The sequence below is a fragment of the Danio aesculapii genome, chromosome 12 (assembly GCF_903798145.1).
Source record: "Danio aesculapii chromosome 12, fDanAes4.1, whole genome shotgun sequence".
Taxonomy (NCBI): Eukaryota; Metazoa; Chordata; class Actinopteri; order Cypriniformes; family Danionidae; genus Danio; species Danio aesculapii.
Window position 1 is genome coordinate 5,109,474 of NC_079446.1, and position 24,197 is coordinate 5,133,670.

General features: G+C 38.0%; 1 protein-coding gene across 1 annotated transcript in view; it reads right to left on the reverse strand.

The window, feature by feature from the left end:
- LOC130238453 (transient receptor potential cation channel subfamily M member 4-like) overlaps positions 1–24,197 on the reverse strand; it is a 37,838-nt gene that overhangs the window by 2,255 nt on the left and 11,386 nt on the right. The window contains exons 7-27 of the mRNA XM_056469483.1: positions 23,607–23,671; positions 22,992–23,219; positions 22,793–22,895; positions 21,603–21,724; positions 19,768–20,001; positions 18,312–18,413; positions 18,092–18,220; positions 13,658–13,787; positions 13,399–13,544; positions 10,835–10,947; positions 9,705–9,812; positions 9,573–9,622; positions 9,231–9,469; positions 9,017–9,132; positions 6,777–6,909; positions 4,902–5,076; positions 4,657–4,822; positions 4,398–4,579; positions 3,358–3,490; positions 771–834; positions 1–92 (exon numbers count right to left, since the gene is read on the reverse strand). The exon at positions 1–92 is cut by the window's left edge and continues 2 nt beyond it. Of these exons, the coding sequence (XP_056325458.1) occupies positions 1–92; positions 771–834; positions 3,358–3,490; positions 4,398–4,579; positions 4,657–4,822; positions 4,902–5,076; positions 6,777–6,909; positions 9,017–9,132; positions 9,231–9,469; positions 9,573–9,622; positions 9,705–9,812; positions 10,835–10,947; positions 13,399–13,544; positions 13,658–13,787; positions 18,092–18,220; positions 18,312–18,413; positions 19,768–20,001; positions 21,603–21,724; positions 22,793–22,895; positions 22,992–23,219; positions 23,607–23,671 (2,830 nt within the window). The remainder of the gene's footprint in view (positions 93–770; positions 835–3,357; positions 3,491–4,397; positions 4,580–4,656; positions 4,823–4,901; positions 5,077–6,776; positions 6,910–9,016; positions 9,133–9,230; positions 9,470–9,572; positions 9,623–9,704; positions 9,813–10,834; positions 10,948–13,398; positions 13,545–13,657; positions 13,788–18,091; positions 18,221–18,311; positions 18,414–19,767; positions 20,002–21,602; positions 21,725–22,792; positions 22,896–22,991; positions 23,220–23,606; positions 23,672–24,197) is intronic.

Below are 24,197 nucleotides of genomic sequence, written 5' to 3' on the forward strand. Positions count from 1 at the left end.
TTGCGAGTAGGATGTGCTTTAGTGCTCTTCGCTGTGCTGCTCTGAGAAAGAGTCTCCATAATCCACTGTAGAGAAGAGTTACAGAACTCCATCTGCATATACAAGAGTATTAATCAATCAACAATAGTCCATATACACTCTTATTAGATATGTCTTTGTGAGTGTAAAACATGACAGGCTTTTTGGCAGCCTGAGAAAAAGCGGAGCAATGTTGTAAAAGACCGAATTACTTTATTCCATGAAAACCAATTATCCTGGATGTACTTTATCCTACTTATTACATGGTTACATGGACATCAAAATTAGACACAAAGCATTGTTCTGAGCCGTAATAGTTTATTAATTCTTTAATGAAATGTAAAGCTGACAGAAATGAAAACAGCTGATGGAGTATACACTAACCTGCGCATTATTTAGACACAAGATGATGCCAAACAGTCAGAAACGCAAAGCTGACAGAAACGAAAGTGGCTGGATAAAGCATATACTAACCTACATATTATTATTCATTCACAAGACGGCAGAAAACAGTCAATAAGAGGTAAAAACAACATCCCGATTAATAAGCAGATGCATATGAAAGTGGATGCAAGTATAGGAACGTATTCAGTGACGGTAAGGATGATTCAAAGTTCCCCGATGAGCCTGTGTAATTTAGCGGTTGTTATCTCTGAATAACATACCTTGAAATGTTGCGACTGACCAATCAGAATGGAGTATTTCAGACAGCAGTGTAATATAATACTGAAATCACATCATGTTGTTCTCACCTCAGACTCGAGGGCTCTCAGTCTGCGGTCTACATCTCTCATCTCTGCTACTTGTCCATCCACTCTGAAACAAAACATCCTCATTAATGTGCGGGAAATCAAAATGTTTTGATCACATATTGATTTGACTTAAAGTTGCAATGAATCTAAATTATTGTAAAGTATATTATGGTGTGGTTGACGTGTCTTTCTGCTGTAAAATGTTGACAATTTTTTATAATGAAAATGTAAGAATAATATAAAAGGGATGGTTCACCCAAAACTGAAAATTCTGTCATCATTTACTCATTTTCAACTTGTTGCAAACCTGTTTAAAGTCTCTTTTTGCAGTTGAACACAAAACAAGATACAGCGATGAACACAACTGTGTTATCTAAATTAGGGTTGGGTTGATAAACAATGCCACTGTCCATCGCCGATGGCCGATAGACATCATGATGCTGAGCTGGCATCGCGATCCTCCGCCCCACCCCCATCGCAGCAGTAAACCTCCTGCGAAAAATACACACTCTCAGCCCCATTTACACTAATACACCTTAAGGCGCGTACACACCGGGATGCTTTTTGTTTGTGTTTATCGTCAGCGTTTTGAGACGTTTTTCCGGATTCAAACGCAAGCGATTTCAACTGGATGCAAAATCACTCCTTGACGTTAGATGGCGCTACACAATTTTAAGCTTCTGACACCCGCTTGTAACAAAGAAGAAGAGAGAAAGTTGACACCCTTGTTGTTAAAGTTACTGGCGATTCGAACAAGCATGGATGGTTCAAGCAGCAGCTCCAGCTCTAGCGTCTTCTTCAATTTGCGCTCGCATTGACAGTTTTGCGCCTGAGCGCCTCCAAGTACTGTTTACTGTAACTTCAGCAGCTCCGTGCACATGAACAAAAGTGCCGAGCTGATTGGTGGAGGAGCAGGAGACGTTTCTTTAAAAATGACGCTTTTATGCCTGCCGTTTTGTGCGTTGGTGTGCACGATCACATTGGCGCCCTTTATTTAGTCACGAGGTGTTAAAAGCGTCCAGGTGTGAACGGGCCTTTAGTTTTGAAATGGTATTTTAGAACAAAAAACGATCCACGACCACACTGGCGTTTCATCTAGCATTTCTGAAAAGCACTCCTTCCCCACTATACCACTGAAAATGCACATCATGTGACCACACACACATACTCTGTCATGCGCTGCAGTGTAGGCTATGTGCACGTCTGACTCTGAGCTCCAGCAGTCACCTCAGAGAGCAGTGCACGTCGGGCAGTTTATCAGGTAACGTGTCACAGTGTCAGTTCACTGCTTCAATCTTTCGCTTTCATGCTTGTACTTAGTCATTTTAGCGAAAACCTCAGATACTGTTGCTTGTGCACGTTTTTTACCAACCAAGTTTGTCGACGCCATTATAATGACACAGATCAAGTCCTGCGGAAAAAGTGATTGACAGGTGGTAATTTGTGTGTAGCTTATCTTTATTTATTTATTTATTTATTTATTTATGATTTGGTTATGGGTAAAACAAAGACCATGGGGGTCAGGTAGTTGAAACGGTAGGCTACAAATAATTAATTGTTATGGATAATTAATGAATTCACCGCCGCCAACGATGCCATCGCGATGTTTCACATTAGACATTGTACGATGCCAAATTGAACGACATCGCTCAACCCTAATGTAAATGTACTTTTTCATCCTTCTATGGATGTTAATGGCTGCTTTTTTACCCAGCATTCTTTCAAGATTTCCCACTTAGATATGCTTGGCGTATAAAGCAGGTTTGGCATGCTGTCCCGGGAGAGAACCCTGAGCTCAGAGATATTTGAGCCCAGGGCTCCTGCCCGGTCGATAAGCATATCAGGAGATCCGAGATCAGGTAGGTCTCGAGAGCTTCCCCTTTAGAAAAGGGAGGAAAAGGAGGAGATGGGGTGGAAGGGGGGATTCTTCCAAACGAAGATAGAACAGTAGGGAGAAATTGATCCATTTATAGTAAACTAGGATCACTCTGATTGGATTATTACTGATTACAGATGAGTGGCCAGACGTGCTCAATCATATCACGTGCTCCTCTCGAAATTAGTTTATGAAACTTCACTTAAAATATCTTGCTTTGTGTTCAACAGAAGAAACTTGAAGGTGTGTAAAAGGAAAGGTAAAAGTAATTTTCTGTGAACTATACCGTTAACATTGTAATAAAACAGAGAATCAGGATGATTCTACAGGATATATTTTCTTTGTGTGTGCCTTTCTATTTATTAATTTCTTCATTGACCTTTTATTCAATTGATTGATTTCTTAGTTTGGGTATCAGGATAAAAACTTTTCTTTCCTCCACAAGAACATATTCTCATCATAATATCATATAAAATACGAGCCATAAAAAACTAAGTATCAAATATGATACTCCATATGGAATAAAGGGTCGATAAATTGTTCTATTAAAAATAGTTTGGTTATATGGGTCATTTCAGAAAAGCACTTTCTTTTTTAAACTATTCTTATATTCTAAGGTACACTTTTTTTGTGCACTTTGTCCAGAAGTCATTGTAAAGCTGTCCTAAATCCGCCAGTGAAAAAGTGATTTTTCATAAAAGTTTGACTCACTTAGCAGCCATGCGTTTGAGCCTCTCAGAGTCGGTTCCTCTTTGTTTTTTGTTCTCAAGAGCCAGATAGTTCTCCTTCTGCAGGTTCTCCCATTTCACCAGCTTGTTCGCCTCTCGACCCGCAATCCTCAGGGCTATAATTAAAAAACGTAAATGCACACAATTTGTATATTACATCACATTGACTATGCTAATCTTCAAGAAATGTTATTGTTAAAGCATTAATTCGTCCAAACATTTTAATTCTGGTAATCATTTTTCATGTCGTTCCAAGTGTGACGGGGATGATAATCAGCACCTCCAAGTCAGGCCATGGTGCTCCACCGGAAAAAGGTGGTTGGCCATCTCCAGGTTGGAGGAAAGTCCTTAACCCAGGTGGAGGAGTTCAAGTATCTTGGGGTTTTGTTCATGAGTGAGGGAAGGATGGAACGTGAGATTGACAGGCGGATCGGTGCAGCAGTAATGCGGTCGATGTACCGGTCCATTGTGGTAAAGAAAGAGCTGAGCGATTTACCTGTCAATCTACGTTCCTACTCTCACCTATGGTCATGAGCTTTGGGTCATGACTGAAAGGACAAGATCACGGATACAAGCGGCTGAAATTAGTTTCCTAGGGCAGGGCGCACCCTTATAGACAGGGTGAGGAGCTCTGTCACCCGGGAGGAGTGACAATAAAAAAAATCCTGTAATATACTGTAAATATGACTTTGATCACCAACAAAATTAGGGGCCATGTTTACTGCAGGCTATAGGGCATATTGCCATTAGAGTCACCAGTGCAACACACAACAGTTTACAGTTTTTTGGCACACAAAAGTGTCCTTGGAGCTTCATATGATTACAGCTGAACCACTGAACAACTGTTTGCTTCCTTTTCTGGACTTACTGTCAATGGAGGATGAGGGAGCTCTCAGATTTTATCTGAAATATCTTAATTTCTGTTCTGAAGATAAATGAAGGTTTTTTGATGACATGAGAATGACTAATAACATAACTTGACAGAATAATCCTTTAAACTGTACTTTTCTTGTTAAACTTTACCAAATCGATGGATTTTGATGGACGGCACTTTGCGTATGTGTCTTTTGATCAGGAGGTTGAAGTGAGACAGGATGATAAATGGTGGAGCGAGTGTTGGACGTGAATGATACTCCACTATCAGATTATACCGCTGAAATTTCCAGTATGTGTCGCTGTGCTCCTGAACCTTGGAAAACGTATAGCTGCAGAAGAACACAAAGCAACACACAGATGATTTGATAGTCACATACAGAAGATGGATGTACAGACATATTAATACCTGAATGTGGCGATGAGCAGGTTGATAAGTAAAATGTTGGTGACTAGTAAAAAGATGACCAACAAAATGACCACAAGCCAGTTGTGGCTGGTGTCTCTGCACGGCTCTATGCCTTCATTGATCAACGTCAGATTATCCGTGCAGTCTCTTTCCCAGTGTTTGCCAGCTTAACACACACATATGATACAGTCAGTGGATGGATGCTAACTAAAGGTAGCAAAAAGTTGAATCAGAAGTGAACATACTGTCTATTTCTTCCACAGGAATGTGACCGAATATGTGCAGATATGGTCTGTACAACACTCGCCGAAACGTTCTTGCAGGGCTAGGATCATACTGGTATAGTAGAGCTTGATTAGCCACTCCATATGCAATTAACCACACCAGCAGGAAGAACAAGAAGAAGAACGCATCCTTGATCTGTAATTCAAGAACATTCATGCAAAACACAAACACATGAGATTTGACTTAATGTAATGTAAAATTGATTCAACAATTAAATGTTGAAATATGTACAGTGGGTATCCTTTAAGGGCTCTATTTTAATGATCTAGGCACAAAGTCTAAAGCTCATGGCGCTCAAGTATTAATAGCATTTCCGAATCCACTTTTGCTATTTTAAGGATGGAAAAATACGCTCTGTGCCGTAGAGCATGGTCTAACAGGGTTGTGCTTACTCTCTTAATGTGTTATGGGTGTGTTGTGAGCATAACATGCAATAAACCAATCAGAGTCTCATCTCTTATTCCCTTTAAGAGTCAGCTGCGTCACACCATGGCGCATTTGCTATTTACATGGCGGACTTTGTACAAAAAACTGAAGGCTTCACTAGCGAGAAAACCTCCTCCATTCGGCCTCTTTACTTTCTCTTTACTTTAACTCTTGACTCTTTACTTTCATGGAGTAAGGAAACAGTGGAAACTCACTCCACTGAAGACATCCATTAGCCTACATATTTAATTTTGTTTGTTAAGATCAAAGATTAGCTTTAAAACTATTTCTTAATTCAGTTCTAGTTTCCACGAATAAATGAACAATAATGATGAAGTGTGGTCAATAAACTTTGTTATATTCAAACACACGTCCTATTCTTATGCAAATAAACTAATGTAAATATTATCCCACTTGCTTTTTAAGCGCTGACAGGTGAGGTCTTACACCCCTATGATTGGTTATTGTCTTCACCTTCTCAACAGAAAGCTCTGCGATCGGCTTTAGAAATGAAAGCGCTGTTTACCAATGAGTGACGCGGGAAGAACAGCCGCGGTTACAGTCTGTATGCGCATAATACGCAGTTATCACAGGTAATCCATAATAGACACAGTGGAGAAAACTTGCACCTCAGGCATGCTCGTATCTGGATCCACGAGTATCGCTTTAACAGCCAAGAGGAGAAGAAAAGTTACCTCACAAACACGCCAGCGGGTCAAATGTCCAAAGTGTGACTGAGAGAGCGAGGTAAAGATGGAGTTTTACAGCATTTCTTCCTAGTAAAGAAATAGCGGCTCGTGTGCTGTGCCGCCTTCATTGTCAATGAAAGACTGTCCAGCAAACTCACAAGCAGTTGAACTGTGCATAATTATCTACCTTTTAAGTAGCAGGAGCGTTTTATTTACTCGCCTCCTTCACCATAGTGTTCTACTGCAACATCGCCCATAGGAGATGAATGACGTCAGTACGTAATAACCGGTTATGATCTATTACTGAACCGATAATTGTCCCTGTCTGCATTGAGGTGCACCAAAGAAACAATTAATTTTGACACCACTACTAGATATTTTTCAAGACACTTCTGTACAGCTTAACGTGACATTTAAAGGCTTAACTAGGTTAATTAGGTTAACTAGGCAGGTTAGGGTTATTAGGTAAGTTATTGTATAACGATGGTTTGTTCTGTAGACTATCTGAAAAAAATATAGCTCAAAAAGGCTAATAACTTTGACTTTAAAATGTTTTAAAAAAAAAAAAAATAAAAAAAAAATCTTTTATTCTAGCCGAAAGAAAATATTTTCCCCTTTTTGCTCATGTAGTAACAGGACAGTCGGTTATAAACGGCTTGATTTTATGGCAGTGGACCACATACATACTGATTTTGGACATCGAACACCTCTCTGTCTCACCATTTTGCCGAGTATGATGATTTTGGGACCCAGCTCTTTGTGAATGGCGAAAATGTGAATGAGTCGGAGAGTGAAGACCATGTAGTCCACACACAGTATACCACGACCCATGCTGAACGACCAGCTGAACATCCTGAGGCAGAAACAAAGATACACAGATGATCAGCGGAAAGCAGAAACCGCGCAGGCTAAGTTTGATAAATATTTAGTCAATCATAACAGCCAAGACGGCATGTTAATAAAGCAAAAATTTATTAAATAATGTTAAGAATTACTAAGTGGAAATATAATATAATATGCTCAATAGGCAGTGCAGAGTCTGAACCGTCATTCCTTCATTTTTACAACTAGTTACAGCCCAATACAGCACTTAATCAATGTGTCGTGTCAAAACTGATAATTTAAGAGCTTTAAAATCGCAATACATTTACTTTTTCAAAAGAAATTGTGACAAATGAACATATATTAGCATTACATTAACATATATAATCAATATATTTGACACCCTTTTAGTGATATATTTTGAGTGTGTGCTTAACAAAAACAAGTTATGAAAGGCTTCATGTAAATGATTATATATTAATCGATGAATTAGAGAGGAAACGTCACTGCCCTGCTGAAAAATCCAGCTTAAACCAGCCTGGTTTTAGAGGGGTTTTTGCCATTTCCAGGCTGGTTTCCAGCCATTTCCAGCCTGGTCTTAGCTGGTCAGGCTGGAAAATGACCAGCTAAAACCAGCTTGACCAGCCTGGTTTAAGCTGGAAACAACTGGTTTTGGCTGGGCTTCCAGCCTGGCTAGGCTTGTCAAGCTGGTTTCAGCTGGTAATTTTCCAGCCTGACCAGCTAAGACCAGGCTGGAAATGGCTGGAAACCAGCCTGGAAATGGCCAAAACCCCTCTAAAACCAGGCTGGTCGACAAGCTAAAACCAGCCAACCAGCCTAGGCTGGTTTAAGCAGTTTTTTTTTTTTTGTAGGTTGAATATTTTAAAAAGTTTAAAAGTTCATATAAAAGTTTTTCTACAATTTTTTTATTGATATTATCGATTTAAAATGCTGCTTATGTGAATGTTTTAATGAACCTATTTCACATTTATTTTGGTTCCTCCAATATACTCAACATTTTTGGATTAATGTTGAAGCTTTCAAAAATGGTTTATCTCATCTTATAAATATGTTATAATATTAAGGATAGCTCATTAAAAGATGCTGGTTTTATTATAAAACTTATTTTATTACTATGTTAATTTCACATTCGCAAATGTACGTTTACAGGAAAAGCAAACCTCTCCTAATGGTCCTAGAAAAAGAGATTAAAATGTATATAAATGTGATATCTCAGTCTAAAAATAGAAAATCAATTAATATTTTTGCATAAAATGTTTTCATACATGAACGTTTTCTGTACTAAAAGTGCATTTAATAACTTTTGTTAATAACAAATATTTGTTAATCATTTTATATTCGTATGTAAAACTCTCCCTTTTTTATTTTGATTTTCTTTTATTTCTTTTCTTGTTTAAACCATCTCATTGAGGAATGTGCAGTGCTTTGGTTGTAAAATGAAACTTTACATGCTGGTTTATGTTAATAGAGAAAAATAAATACACAAGCAAAATTAAATAAGCAATTTATATTTAGTTTTGCCCTCTTTTGTACCACAAACAAACCAACATGCTCTGTTGCAAACTGTATCCAGCAGGCACGCAACATCATAAGACTTTAATATTAGGTTAGATTTAGGTCATGATGTAAGGTGACCAAAAGACAATGTCTAGCTAGTGTCTAAGCACAACGTTATTTAGACGTCCAATAATAACGTTGATATTTGGTTGATTTTAGGTTGTGCTGGAAAGTCACCAAAATCTGACGTCGAGCCAACATCTTAAATAAACGTCATAATGACGTCAAATACTGACATTTATACGTTAGGCATGGCAACCAAAATAAAACATCTGATAAACGTCAAAATGGTCATGCCCACACAATGTCAAGCTGTAACATAATTAGATGTTGATATTTGATTTACTTTAGGTTGGGTTCTGACGTCAACCCGATTTTCATTTCAAAATGTAACATCCCCACCAGGTTGGGGTACAACGTCAATCTGAATTCATGTTGACATCCTGTGCCTGCTGGGTACAATGATGTAATAAACCTTCAATCAAGTGTAACGTTATTCTTTTTACCGCTTACAATATATTTATGATATATGATATTTATGAACTATCAGGACCTGTTACCTGCAGCACAAGCCAGCAATGAAGAAGGAAAGGGCAAGAACATCAAGCTTATTCCACATATCCTGAGCATACACGATCAACGTCTGAGGAAACTTCTTATTGCCTGCAACGAATGCCTGAAAGTGAAAGAAAGTAGCATAGAATAAACGCATGGATTTATCATCAGACTAATTGTATAAGAACATGAGTAAGAAAAAAAAAGCATCTACCGTACCTCTCGAATCTCCTCGCACACTAAAGTGAAGACCCAGAAATACAGCACATACTCCGAAACCGCAGGGCCATCAGGGGGAGGCGGCCTGAAGTCGACCAATAGCACGTAGGCGTACAGAAACAGGAAGAGGAAGTACATCAGAAGGTTGCCGATGAATGAGGTGACAGGAGCGTACCAGAACTGCTTCCAGCGGGAAACCACAAAGCTACTCTTCTTTGATTTGATGAATGCAGGAGCTCCTGATGACAGAAAGACTTACGATTTCAGCCCTTCTGCTCCAAATCAATAATGAATAAGTTTCTGTCAATGATACTTTCTAATCAGCAAAATCAGCAGTCAAACCTTTAGCAGGCCACCTGATATGATTTGAGTCTTCATGCTCGCCTTCATTTCTAAAGATCATAAGAAAACAGATAAAGGAATTTTGTTGACAGACGTATTTCTGCATGATGTACTAAATAAAAGCTGATGTACTGGTGTTTAATCTCAGTGAAGGAGAAGACGGTCTCTCCATAATTGCTGTCTATAGCTGAACATGGAGGTGCCGTCATTGATTTCTCTTCTTCTGCTTGATCTGCTTTCCTAGGAGGAAACAAACTAAAGTCCATTAGGGTTGAGCAGTTAATCATAGGCGATTTCCATGTTCATTTCGTAATCAGCTGTAGATTTCCAGCAGCTGATCCGATCCCACATGAAAATACCACATTTAATAACATGTTTTAACTTCTAATTCACCTCATAATTTCAGTCGAGTGTTTGACATGAATCATCTTCAAGAGTTCACAATTAGCTGATGCTTGATAAGGTAAATGCGTGTTTGGCATGCTGTCCTGGAACAGAGCCCTGAGTTCGAAGGAATTACCAACCTACGTCACATATAATGTCACATGGGGTCAGGTATACACATATATATATATATATATATATAAAAAACATACATATACACAGCTGAAGTCAGAATTATTAGCCCTCTGTTTATTTTTTCCCCAATTTCTGTTTAACGGAAAGAAGATTTTTTTCAACATTTCTATTAACTGATTTATTTTATCTTTTCCATGATGACAGTAAATAATATTTGACTAGATATTTTTCAAGACACTTTTATACAGCTTAAAGATACATTTAAAGGCTTAACTAGGTTAATTAGGTTAACCAGGCAGGTTAGGGTAACTAAGCAAGTTATTGTATAACGATGGTTTTTCTGTAAACTATCGAAAGAAATAAAGCTTAAAGGGCTAATAATGTTAAAATGTTTTTTTTTTTTTTAACTGCTTTTATTCTAGCCGAAATAAAACAAATAAGACTTTCTCCAGAAGAAAAAAATATTATCAGACATACTGTGAAAATTTTCTTGCTCTGTTAAACATCATATGGGAAATATTTAAAAATTCAAAGGGGGGCTAATAAATCTGACTTCAACTGTATATACATATACAAGTCAACTACAAACTACTATAAAGACATAAAAAGTCAACTACATCTTGGAGGGCAAATTAATTTTTGGATGAACCATGTCTCCACATGACACTGATTAAAAACACATTTGTCAAATTAAGGAAGGTAAAGGATAGTGATGATGTGAGGACATTCACAAGCTTCTGTACCTGAATTCAATGAAGTTGCTGTAGCAGACAGGAGGACAGATCATCACCAGCAGGACTTTCCAGAGCGCAGTATCTCTCTCTATATCTCCCCACCAGATCTGAGACAGCAGAGACTAAACAAAAAGAGACTGTTAAAAAACACTGCTCATTTTAAAATCCAAGACAAGCTATTAAAGATCATGCAAAAATGAAAATTATGTTATTAATTACTCAACCTCACATCATTCCAATCCCTCAAAAACTTTCATTTTCAGAACACAAATCATTTTAGATGAAATTGAAGAGCTCCCTCATCCTCCCATATATAGCAAGAATCCCAAAAAAGTTCAGAAAAGAGCAAAAAAGGGTCATTTTGTGTGACTTTAGTGATTCTACTGTAACCATACAAAGCTCCAAGTACAGTTTCATTCATTCATACATTTATTTTCCTTCAGCTTAGTCTTTTTATTAATCAGGGGTCACCACTACGGAATGAACCGCCAACTCATCCAGCATATGTTTTACACAGCGGATGCCCTTCCATCTGCAACCTAGTACTATGAAAAATCAAACATACTTTATTTTAAAATGTTATAATAGGCCTACTTGAATTAAATACAGAATTCCCTTATTATTTAAAAATGTATTATTTGCATGTCACACCTAAAATGTATTCGTTCCTTTTGTTTATTTTGTAGATAACTGACCAACAAAAAACACAATAAATAAATATGCAAATTATACCTAAACGAAGGTATTATATAAGGATTATAACGAAATTTGTTTTTAAAAAAGCATTATTCCAACAAAATTAGGCCTTATGAAGTGGTCAAAAAATGTTCTATCTATTGTTTATTTTCAGTGAAGAGTCTTCGCTGAGGCCAGCCTCCGCCGCTGAGACTGCAGCTCTGCACAAGACGTTTGGCCAGCGGAGAACTTAAAATAGTCGTGCCCAACTGAGTCTGGTTTCTCTCAAGGTTTTTTTCTTCACTTTCGCCAATTAGTGAAGTTTTTTCTTTCCCTCTCCGCTGTCGCCACTAGCTTGCATGGTTCGGGATCTGTAGAGCTGCGCATCGTTGGATTTGCTCTTCAGTGTTTGGACTCTCAGTAGTGATTTTTAAACCGTACAGAAGCCAATCATCGATCGCTATGTGGTGAAAAAAGTCCGCCTTCTAGTACAGGAGCCAATCATCGATCGCTATAGACTGATGATACCCTGGGGGAGGGGCTTGGACCAGATGTCAGTTTCTGCAGAATTTGTTTGATTTTGACATTTAAAAATGAAACTAAAGGGACAGTTGTTGTTTAATTTTATTGGTGATTCCTAATATAAAATTCAATCATAAGCTTGGCAAGCAATTTTGGAGAATCCCCATTCAGACAGAATACCCGAGCATACTACCCGAGAGGCGTTTTAAAGATGGCCGCCAAGTTAAATGACTTGTATTAAAGGAACTTTGTTACAATGTAACCTGCTCACCTTATGTTCGTAATATTTATATCATTTGCTAATTAATAACCTCATGTGGAACTCTGTATCTGCGTCTCATTTTGGGGCTGTTACTGTCCACCGGAGGTCACATTTCAATCACGGACACATGCTTTGAGAGGTTTAATGACTGAATGAATCAATTACGCCAAGGCAACCCAGGGGACCTGAAATATAATTGGCTAAACTGGCATTGGGCGGGTTAAAACAACGAAAGACGTTCTAGCATGTAACATCTCCCTTATGTTTGGCATGGTTTTGGCCAAGAGAGTGATTTTGATGGAGTGGAAATCTACTTTTTTTTTAATGGTTAGCTGAAATGGTTTCTGCCCTCAAACTGGAGGGTGCGCTTCTCTAGATTTGGCAAACTGAAGATGTATGATAACATTTTGGTCTCATCCTTAGATATATATTTTAACAGTGTCTTTCTTCCTGTTTACAGGTCATTCTATTTTCTTTCTTATTCCATTAGTCTGGCTGAGATTTAATTGACGGTGCTTCATAATTGCTGTATTGTTAGGAAATGGTTTTGGTTCAGTTCTGGTTGGGAGAAAGGGGGATTTGGGTCGCGGTAATAACAAAGATGACATGTTGTTAACAAATATGCATGTTGTACACTATTGAGTGTTATTTTGTTCACAAAAAGTTCTTTAAATGAAGTAAAAATAAAATAAGAGGCGACACTTTAAACAGAAAACAAACTAGCCAGATGTTCACTGATGGCCTGATGCTGCCCAAAGGCTGACTGCCAACTGGATGTGTCAACAATTAGGAGTCAACAGTGCAACCCAAAAGCATCACACTGCCCATAATAAACGTGCACCCTAATCTGATGCAGGTGACATCAGGCAAACAAAGTCATACTGCTGTTTTTTTGTTTTGCCTTCCAAACGTGATCTTGGAACTGTTCCAGACTTTGAACATCTTGGGACTATTGCAGTCTAAGGAGGACGAGAGATCTAAAATATCTTCATTTGTGTCCTGAAGATGAATGAAGGTCTCGAGGGATCGGAACAACATGAGGGTAAGTAGTAATAACTAAATTGTCATTTCTGAGTAAACTAATATTTTAACAATGGTTTGTGCGCTGCCAGACCTGCACTCCATCATGGCTGAAGAAGATCCGGGCATCCGCAGCTATGGCCATTTCCAGACAGGTGGCGTCACCCCACAGTTTTGACTTGCGAATCAACAGCTTGTAGGAATGACTTGCTTTGGTTTGGTAGCATGTGCCAAACACATCTGTAAAGCAGTGTTAGTAATGGCAAACACATCAAGGGTAGTGTTAGTGTCAAAGAAGCTTCAAATCTTATTGGTTTTATAAGATGCCAACGACGACCAAACACACATCCTACCATGTGCCATCTGCTCAAACTTCAGCGCCAGCTCCTTCATGGAGTGCTTGACCTCAGTCTCGATCTCCTGTTTAGAGAGCTCCACCAATAGTTTACATCCACCCAGAGCTGTCAGAACCGACTCGCCACACTGAGACAGAAAAGTAGGAGTGATGAGAGTGAAGCTGCACCATCAGTGTCAGAACAGATTACCTGAATATGAAAAAATACTCAATAATAAAAGTATGAGCAACTTTGAGGGACACCTTATTGCAAGTCTAATCAAATATACCTGTCTGTAGTTTCTAGTGATCTTGAATGCTATATCAGTCTCTATACACTCATTAACTGTTCCCTACATTAGTCCACTAGTACAGTCCACTAGTTGTAGTGAATGAAAATTGAAGGAGTGAATTTCAAAGAGTATTAATGAGCACTGAGTTCAATGAAGAGAAACTTTTTTTTAGTCTGCTGGATGATAAATCCCTCAGACTGATTACATTTTCAACTTCTAGGACCTGTGATGGTTATTTAACACGTAGCCAGCTGACTATTAGTAATGAAACTAAGTAATTTGATATCAGTCATATATGAAATTGTTCCTTTAGATAAATAATGTGAAATTGGGGGTGGCACGGTGCCTCAGTATTTAGCACTGTTGCCTCACAGCAAGAAGGTCGCTGGTTCGAGTCCCAACTGGGCCAGTAGACATTTCTTTGTGGAGTCAGCATGTTCTCCCTGTATTCGTAGGAGTTTCCCCCACAATCCAAAGATATGAGCTATATTGTGTGAATAAGTGTGTATGAGTAATTCCCAGTACTGGGTTGCGGCTGGAAGAGCATCCACTGCGTAAAACGTACACCAGATTAGCTGGCGGTTTATTCTCTGAAATAGAGACTACGCTGAAGGAAAATGAACGAACGTGAAATTGAAACATATAGATAGGATTCTGCTGTGAGGGCCATCTAGTGGTCAGATGGAGAAATGTACTTGCTGCATGAATTCTCACAGCTGGCATTTTCTAGTTGAGTGTAAATGGGTTGTAGACTCCTTATTGCAGTGCATTGTGGGATTGATTGAGCGTACTTCAGAACGTCTACTACGGTTTCAGATACAACTATAAATGGCTGCTTCTTCAAATAGTGCATGATTTAAGAGTAAAGGGGTGATTTCGGATACAGCTGATGACATTGATAGGCTTGTTCAAGTGTCTTTGATTAGGGTTGGAGCAGATGTGCCCATTCTAGACAGACCTCCTATAAAATCCAGCCTCAAACCCCAGGGTAGAGAAACCTTATTATTATTGTTCTTCTTCTTCTTCTTTTTCTTCTTCTTATTATTATTATCATTATCATTATCATTAGACAAAAAAATAAAGTAATTTTTAAAAGGCCACTGACCCCTTTAATATATATTCTGTAAAGTGTAACATTTCTTCATTCATTCATTCATTTTCTTTTCGGCTTAGTCCCTTTATTAATCTGGGGTCACCACAGCGAAATGGACCGCCAACTTATCCAGCATTTGTTTTATCCAGCTGCATCCCATAACTGGGAAAAACATACACACTTATACACACACTTACATACACTACGGACAATTTAGCCTTCCCAATTAACCTGTACCACATGTCTTTGGACTGTGGGGGAAACCGCCCGGAGGAAACCCCCGCGAACGCAGGGAGAACATGCAAACTCCACACAGAAATGCCAACTGACCCAGCCGAGGCTGAACCAGCGACCTTCTTGCTGTGAGGCGACAGCACTATCTACTGCGCCACTGCGTCCCCCGTAACATTTATTATTCAGCAGGTCCCAGGACGATTGCAAACAAGAATGCAGATGTTAATGCAAGTGACGTGGCAGGAGAGTGCAGGGCTCGTTTGCATGTCCTTAACCAAAAAATCCCTCAGTTTAAGGTTAAGAGTACTCAAGGCTGACATTAAGTATTTCCCATTAGTCCTTAGTAACCATTTCCTCTTAAAACATTTAAGGGACGTAATTAGCTCCCTTGAACAAATGACACTCAAAATGCAAGCATTCTCACCCAAAAGTTTTAGATAAAAGACTCACAGGACTGTAAATAAATAATTTAATAAAACCATTTAATAATTATAAATATATACGTGTTGATAAGTTAACACGTCTGCGCAGGAGAGCATCCACATGAAATCGCAGTTTCAGTGCAGCTTCAAAAGCGGCTACATGATGTTGATATGCAAATGTTCCTTACAAAATGTCTCTGTCTGAATAAGTGAGTGTGTGAGTAAATGAGTTGAGTGTTCTCAAATACTCAGTCAATAAGTAGGCTGCTATTTTTATTTTTTCTGAGTTTTTTTAAGAATACTAAATTGAAACTTTATTTTTTCACATGGTTTAATCATTTTTTGCTATTAAACTAAAAAAATTTAAGTTCCTGTTTCAAATTTAACAGATAGATGGCTAATTTGTATGCCATTGATATGTTAAGTGTTCTGGTAAACTGTTTAATAAACACTTCTGGCTCTTTTTTCGAGTCTCTTCGTAAGTTTTGTTTTTCCTGTAAATGATTCAATAAATACCGCACCGTGTCATTCATACCGAGGTATTACCGTACCGTGAAATTTTAATACCGTTACATCCCTAGTCATGATGAGTCTGCTTACAGACAGGAGGTTAAGGAGTTGGCCGTCTGGTGTAGTAACAACAACCTGGAGCTCAACACGCTCAAAACAGTGGAGATGATAGTGGACTTCAGGAGAAACCCCCCTGCTCTCCTCCCACTGAGCATCATGGACAGCATTGTGGCAGCAATGGAGTCATTTAGGTTCCTGGGCACCACCATCTCTCAGGACCTGAAGTGGGACACTCACATTGACGCCATTGTCAAAAAAGCTCAACAGAGGCTGTACTTTCTTCGTCAGCTGAGGACGTTTAACCTCCCAAAGGAGCTGCTGAAACAGTTCTAGACCTCCATCATTGAATCAGTCATCTGCACATCAATAACTGTCTGGTTTAGCTCAGCTACTAAATACGACCTCCAAAGACTACGTCGAATAGTTCGGACTGCTAAGCGAATCACTGGTACAACCCTTCCTACTCCCCAAGAACTGTACTTATCCAGAGAGAGCAGAAGGGCTGCCAAAATCACTCTGGACCCCTCACACCCAGCACACTGCCTCTTTGAACTTCTACCTTCTGGTCGACGCTACAGAGCACTGCGCACCAGAACAGCCCGACACAGAAACAGTTTCTTCCCTCAGTCAATCCATCTCATGAACACTTGATGATAATAATTGTGGAACCAACATCACTACTTGCTAAACACTTTTATACACATATACACTTATTTAACAACACACTTTACATGCCGATTTGCACATAACAGCTGCTCATATAACGTTGTATATAGTAATATACCTGTACATACACTTGTCAATTTGTAGATTTGCATTCACTACTTACTTATATATATATTTTTTTATATATTTATTATCTGTTTTTGGTCCTGTCTCTGTAATGCTGTTGCACTGTAGAAGCTCTGTCACGAAAACAAATTCCTCGTATGTGTGAACATACCTGGCAACAAAGCTCTTTCTGATTCTGATTCTGTCATTAGGCATGGGATGATAACCGGCTTCAAGGTTTTACCATGGTTTGGAAAAGTCAAGGTTCTAAAACTGTTAAAATGTTCTGTTATGCTGTTTCTACAGTATATGTTAGCTTTTTTAGGTTTTTTTTACACATTTTTTTCGACTGTTTTATAATTTTTTTAGGGCAACAGTGTCTCCAGCAGAAAAGGAGTATCCACATCAAAAGCTACTGGTCCATGATTCGTTAATCAGCTGAAAAACAAATCACTTACACACCAACATACAGCCATGCTCTGGACCTAAAGAGTGCAGTGGCTTTACTTTACATCCAAAAAGAAAGATATCCAAAGATGCCTTTTCAAGTTGTAGAAATCTGTGTTTTTGGAACTAATAAAGATAGCAGAAATCAATGATTTATTTAAAATTATTTTATTTTTAAATTAATTATTTTATTAATTTATTTATATTTTTTTGCCTGACATGTTTCCGGTTGCAAATTATTTTTATTTTAATTATGCGCTCAATGGGAAAAGATGTTGTTTTTACACAGACATTTATAAAAGAACTAATATTATATAAGTAATCACAAAATCGTGATATTTTTATTTAAGGTTATGATATCGTCAGAAACTTTTACCCACCCATGCCTAATTGTCATAAAGACCAATTTTGTACAGTGAAAAGTTGGACCTTTTACTGCCATTAAATTATTCCTAATCATTTCCCTATAGACAAATGAATTGGAGTTCTAAAACAATCACTAAAAAGAGCTTACTTCCACATCAGAGAATAAGGTCAGTAGAGGATTTATGTCATCAGTGCACTGTTTATATGCAGATATCAAGATAAGCTAAATCTCTAGCATGTCTTCAGGAACATATTACCATTTCCCAGCAGAAGATGGCCATCTCGCTGCGGTTCTGCAGCACTGCCCAGATGAAGAGACACAACCATGGGCTCTCACACGTCTCATTTCGGTATTTGCAATTCTCCTTCAGGGCCTTGCATGCTTTCTGTGTGGTAAGACGATCACATTTCATTTTCAGGGAGAGTGTGAAAAACTGAGTTTTTAGACTACACAGAATTAAAAGTGAGGTCTGGTACCTTCATAGCTTTTCTTCTAGTCGATCCTGCGCTCAATGCGAGTTCAGACATGTAGAAAGGATGACAGACATCGCCGAGCAGATCCTCCAGCAGCTGAGACACCTGCCATCACAGATCCGACACATTTACAACAGCACATATTCACAGATGTTTAGGCACTTTAGGATGCACATGGTTGGGATATTTAATGTGCAAAACACTGCAGAATGTTTTCAATTGAAGACAAACAGAAAAATGAGAAATTCCCTGCACTTGTGATCCATAAACAACACGCGTTAAAGTATTTCAATCATTAAAACAGTTTACATGGCCAATGTATAAGAAGAGATTTAAAGATAAAATTGAGTATACATACTGTATCAGCAATACAGAAGCATAAATAAACACACATGCTAATCTGTTACACTGCTGTTCTTGGCTGTTTTCGGTCAACTTTGCGTTTAATTGAAAAATTATTAAAGTATTACTCAAAATTATGTCTAATTTTTACATTTTCTGGCAAATAGCTGTGTAATAAAAGGGATTAGGCACATTCAGGTGGCTGTTTTAGCAGAATAAATGTGGAGTTTGCATGTTCTCCCCGCATTGGCGTAGGTTTCCTTTGGGTGCTCCGGTTTCACCCACAGTCCAAAGACGTGCGCTATAGCTGAATTGAATTAACTAAATTGGCTGTAGTGTATAAGTGTGTGTGTGTGTGAATTAGTGTGTATGGGTGTTTCCTAACACTTGGTTGTGTCTGGAAAGGCATCTGCTGCTTAAAACATACAGTATGCTGGAATAGTTGGCGGATCATTCTAAGCCGTAAGAAAATGAACGAATGAATGAATGAAAATACAGTTTTGGTGCACTTTTCATTATAATAAACCTCTTCTTTCTTTTAACTTCTTGAATACCTCCTTTGTAAACTGTTTTCCACAACAATAACCAACGAAGTGTCAAACATTAAAAAATGCAAAAAATACAACGTTAAACTTTCTATTATGTGCTTATTAAACTTTAACTATTAATGGAACTGGGTTTCATTAATTAATGTGTACACTGAATTTAGCTCTCCAATAGTACTGTGAAAGTTTTATGCATTTACAGTCATAATGTATACCTAATTCAAAGGTATAGTTCTCCTCAAAATTAAAATGTTCTCACATCTTACTCTTAATATGTTCCAAACATTTAAGAGCTTCGTTCTTCTATTCAGCAAAAGATATTTCAGAGAATATTATAACAAACTACTAACCAATGCCATCCATAGGAAAACAAATGCTTTGAAAGTCATAATCAACATTCTTCAAAATATCTTCTTTTGCTTTCAACATAAAAGTTAATTGTTCTTACTAGGTGAACTCCTTTATTTTATAATGTCCCTGTAAAATAGTGTCAAGTACAAAAGCGGTGGACAATTGTGCCTTTTATAGTGTGCGAATCTGTTGATGCAGTACATGTGCATTTGAGATCTGACCTCATAAATGCTGATGCTGTAGATCTGCTCGTTGGACTCGTGCATGCGCTCGACCAGTCGATGGAGCAGCTGTGTTTTGGCCAGGCAGTTGTCAGAGATGGAGTTGTACAGATCCTCCAGTCGGCCGTAAGTCAAGTAGCTCAAAATGTTCAGACCGTTATCAATGAGGAGACGCACAAACTGGGGTTTATTGTTCTCCAGGGCATCAGTCATGGAATCCACCAGCTCCTCATACTGTGTGTGTCAGATTAGAGATAACAGGTTATCAACACATGACAGAACTATTTCACAAAATAGAACAACTTTATTCATTAACAGTGCATAATACAGAGCTAAATATGAATATTAATAAGCTCTTGTGCTCAAATGTATTAATAAATCTGAAAATAGGAGACATACAAGTCAGTTAACTGATGTTTAAAAGGAATAAAAGCATGTTTACCCTTTTTTTACCTAAAAAAATATATATATATATATGTACTGTATATGTATATGCAGCAAGAAGGTCGCTGGTTCGAGCCCCCCACAGTCCAAAGACATGCGGTACAGGTGAATTGGGTAGGCTAAAATTGTCCGTAGTGTATGAGTGTGAGTGAGTGTGTATGGATGTTTCCCAGAGATGGGTTGCGGCTGGAAAGGCATCCGCTGCGTAAAACATGTGCTGGATAAGTTGGCGGTTCATTCCGATGTGGCGACCCCGGATTAATAAAGGGACTAAGCCGAAAAGAAAATGAATGAATGCATATGAATGAATACATACATACATATACAGAGCAAGGAAATTTTCACAGTATGTCTGATAATATTTTTTCTTCTGGAGAAAGTCTAATTTGTTTTATTTCGGCTAGAATAAAAGCAGTTTTAAATTTTTTTAAAACATTTTGAGGACAAAATTATTAGCCCCTTTAAGCTAAATATTTTTTCAATAGTCAATTGAACAAAACATCATTATACAATGACTTGCCTAATTACCCTAACCTGCCTAGTTAACCTAATTAACCTAGTTAAGCCATTAAATGTCACTTTAAGCTGAATACTAGTATCTTAAAAATATCTAGTCAAATATTATTTACTGTCATCATGGCAAAGATAAAATAATAAAGTTATTAGAGATGAGTTATTAAAACTATTATGTTTAGAAATGTGAGCGATTGCTCCATATTTTAAATTTCTGTCCAGAGAGGTCATGTTTTGATCCTCAATTGGTCTCACGCAGTCAAGTGATGCGATTTCGCAGGTCAGAGTTCACCAAACTTGAACTTTGCAACGCATCAGAACTGTAAAACTTGACGCACGACCTTGTGTTTCTAGACACATTCGCGCGTGTATGAATGGAAGTCTATGGGGAGAAAAGTCCAGTGTGACTGCAGCTTTATTAGTACTCCAGGTTTCAGCGTCACGTGATCCTTCAGAAATCTAAATTTGACAGTTCCTAACTTCATCAATTTTGAAAAATCTTGTAATCCTTATTATTTTTGTGGAAACACATGCAACATGTTCTTTGATGGATAAAAGATCAAATCAAAATGGCATTTGCTCAATTCAGTGCATCCTTGCAGGAAAAAAAAATATTTTTATCTTTAAAAATAAAACTTTTAAACAGAAGTGAATAAAAAAATCTGACCACTCCTATAACCAAACAATATTTTCAATTTCTACACCTTTTAATTTTTCTGCAAACACTGGTATCCAAAGAGACTCTGTATTAAAGATATGTGTTTAAAAAAATCACGCATTTCCCAAAAATCAAACACATTTGCTGTGCCGTGTCTTACTGCTTTAACTACAAACTCAGAAATATCCACTAGTTTAAAAGCCAGTTGATCTTTCTCTACCTTCCAGTCAATGTTTCCTTTGAAAAGTTCACTCTTAGCGATGTCCACTCTGTTCCAGGTTACAGCCAGTCTCAGCTCATCAGCATAGGAGTAAGTATTCTCTGATACATGACGTTTACTTTCTACAACACACATACACACAACAAAAACGTGACACAAAACCATGTGAAGAACATTATACATACAAAACATCCACTGTATACTAAAGAGGATATAGATTGATCATAAATTGCTGCATTTTCAAATGGTTGTAAAGCATATAACTATTGCTTGGTAGACTACTTCAACATCCCTGTAATTACTGATTACAAATAATTAGTAATTAGATAACACATTTAATTAGTGCTTTCATGAACGGCTGATTTGAGGTCTTTTAAGGTCTTTTTAAAAGCACCATAATTTTAAAGACCCCCTATTATGCATTATAAAAGGTCATATTTTGGTTTTGGGGGTCTCCAACAACAGGCTGATATGCATGCAAGGTCAAAAAACCCTTTCATTCTCTTATAATAGGCATTTGTTTTTACCTAATTATCCCAACAACGACTAGATGATTTGTTTATTTGTTCCCAAACCCCTCCTTAGCACGAGGCTAATCTGCAGTGATTGGTCGACTGCATTCAGCATGAGACAGAGAGAATTGACCACCACGGCCAGGGACGTAGCAACCGGGGGGGATTCACTTTTAGAGACAGACCATTTAGAAACAGGTGATTATAATTATATGAACATATGATCTCATACAGCCGTCCCCCGCAATTTTAAAATGTCCGCTATGCCCCTGACCACGGCTATGAAGTAGCAGAGTATATGTGAGAGCCCAATGCAGGAATGCAATAAAGCAATGCAGCTAAGCACCAGCATTTACTCTACTCTTAACCCTAACCCCAAGTAATCACAATGACACACACTCTGTATTAATCCAAAAAGTTAACTCTGTATTAATCCAAAGGCAAAAGTTAACTATTTAGAAAATTGACTGCGCCGCGCGTGTAGGAATAGCTGATGGTGGCCAGCTTAGCAAGGCAAACAGCGAAGGATCACTAGGTCGGAAATGCAATTAAATCAGTTAAGGATTAAGCTTCTTTGGTACAACATTGTACCATTTTGTCTGCGAGTGTATGTCTGAAATTCAAGTACTTTTAAGCACTTTCAAGAAGCATGGGAGTCCTGTCTATACCCAAGTTTACCTTGAACAAGCACTTTAAGCATCACAATGTCAAAATCTTCTGCTCCTTCCTGTTCTGCGTTATAAACGGAGATGATGTCTTTGTTTTGGTAGATGCGTAAAACCTTTTAATAAACACAAAAATCAGTCATTTAAATAGGCATTAAAATAGGCATTAATACTTAGATATTAAATGGCTGGGTAAAGTGTGTAACATTTACCTTGTCAACAAGTTTGTCAGTATCTTTCTCTGCAGGAAAATATTTCTTGACTTTTGCCGCTAGTTGTTCTCGGAGCTCCATGATGGGGCTGGCATTCTCCTTCTCTGATGCTCCAGGTATCGCTGGAGACTGAACATTCTCCACAATGTCACCCACTAGATTGGCAAGACCACCAGAACCAGCCAGAACCAAACACGGTGTTGAATTCTTCAGAGACATCTCTAAAAACTGAGGTGAAGAAACATCTTAAGTCAGAGTGAAGACAGACAGGGATTCTGCAGGTTCAATAAAGACTTTTAAAGACCCTGTTAAGACCAATATGAATTAACTTTAAGACCAATATCATAATGTTGGTCATAATACAGCAAATTATACCTGGACTAGCAAAATCAAAAACTACATAATGTCAGAATCAAATCAAAGCAAATGCTCCAAAACCCTGCATGGTTATGTGGACCAATGACTTAAGATCTAGAACGCAATACTTCAGTGAACTTAAGACCTTTTAAGGCCTAAAATTCTTATTTTAAACTTTCAGCCATTTATTTTGACTTTAAGACCCCATTATAATCCTGTAATGAGGATGTGTTGTGTTTAAAGCTGTAAACTTCTCACCTCCAGCATGGACGTGTCTCCAGCTATCAGCATATTCAGAACAGGAATGTCAATGCTTGCACCACCTGCATATGAGATGATGTATTTTAACAATCACATAGTCATTATAGTTTCTGGTTACATACAAGCGGCAACCTCCTGCTCTTCCTCGTGAAGCTAATACAGAAGTAACTGAAACTGCAATTATTCGAAATTCCGCTAGTCCTGGCTCCATATGGAGCAAATTTCTATTGAATCCACTGTTAAAATGGCCAACTTTACAGCAGAAAAAAAAAGGTGTTTACAGCCTGGTACAAAGAACGATTTTGGTTCATATAGCTATTATTACCCTTCATGACAACTGTGAGGGGGTGAACTTTTTTATAACTCATCCATTTCCTTTATATTAAATTATATTAAGTCTACATAATTAAGGGCGTGGCCACTTCAGTGACAGCAAGGTCTCGGTGGTCGCTGTCACTTCACCTCAGCTGATTGTGACTGATTAATGGCTGAGCTCGGCATATACATCGTACTTTTGTTTTGTTGTATGTGGCTTTACACAGTCAGTTGCCATTTGGGATTATTTCCTACAATTATCAGATGATATGG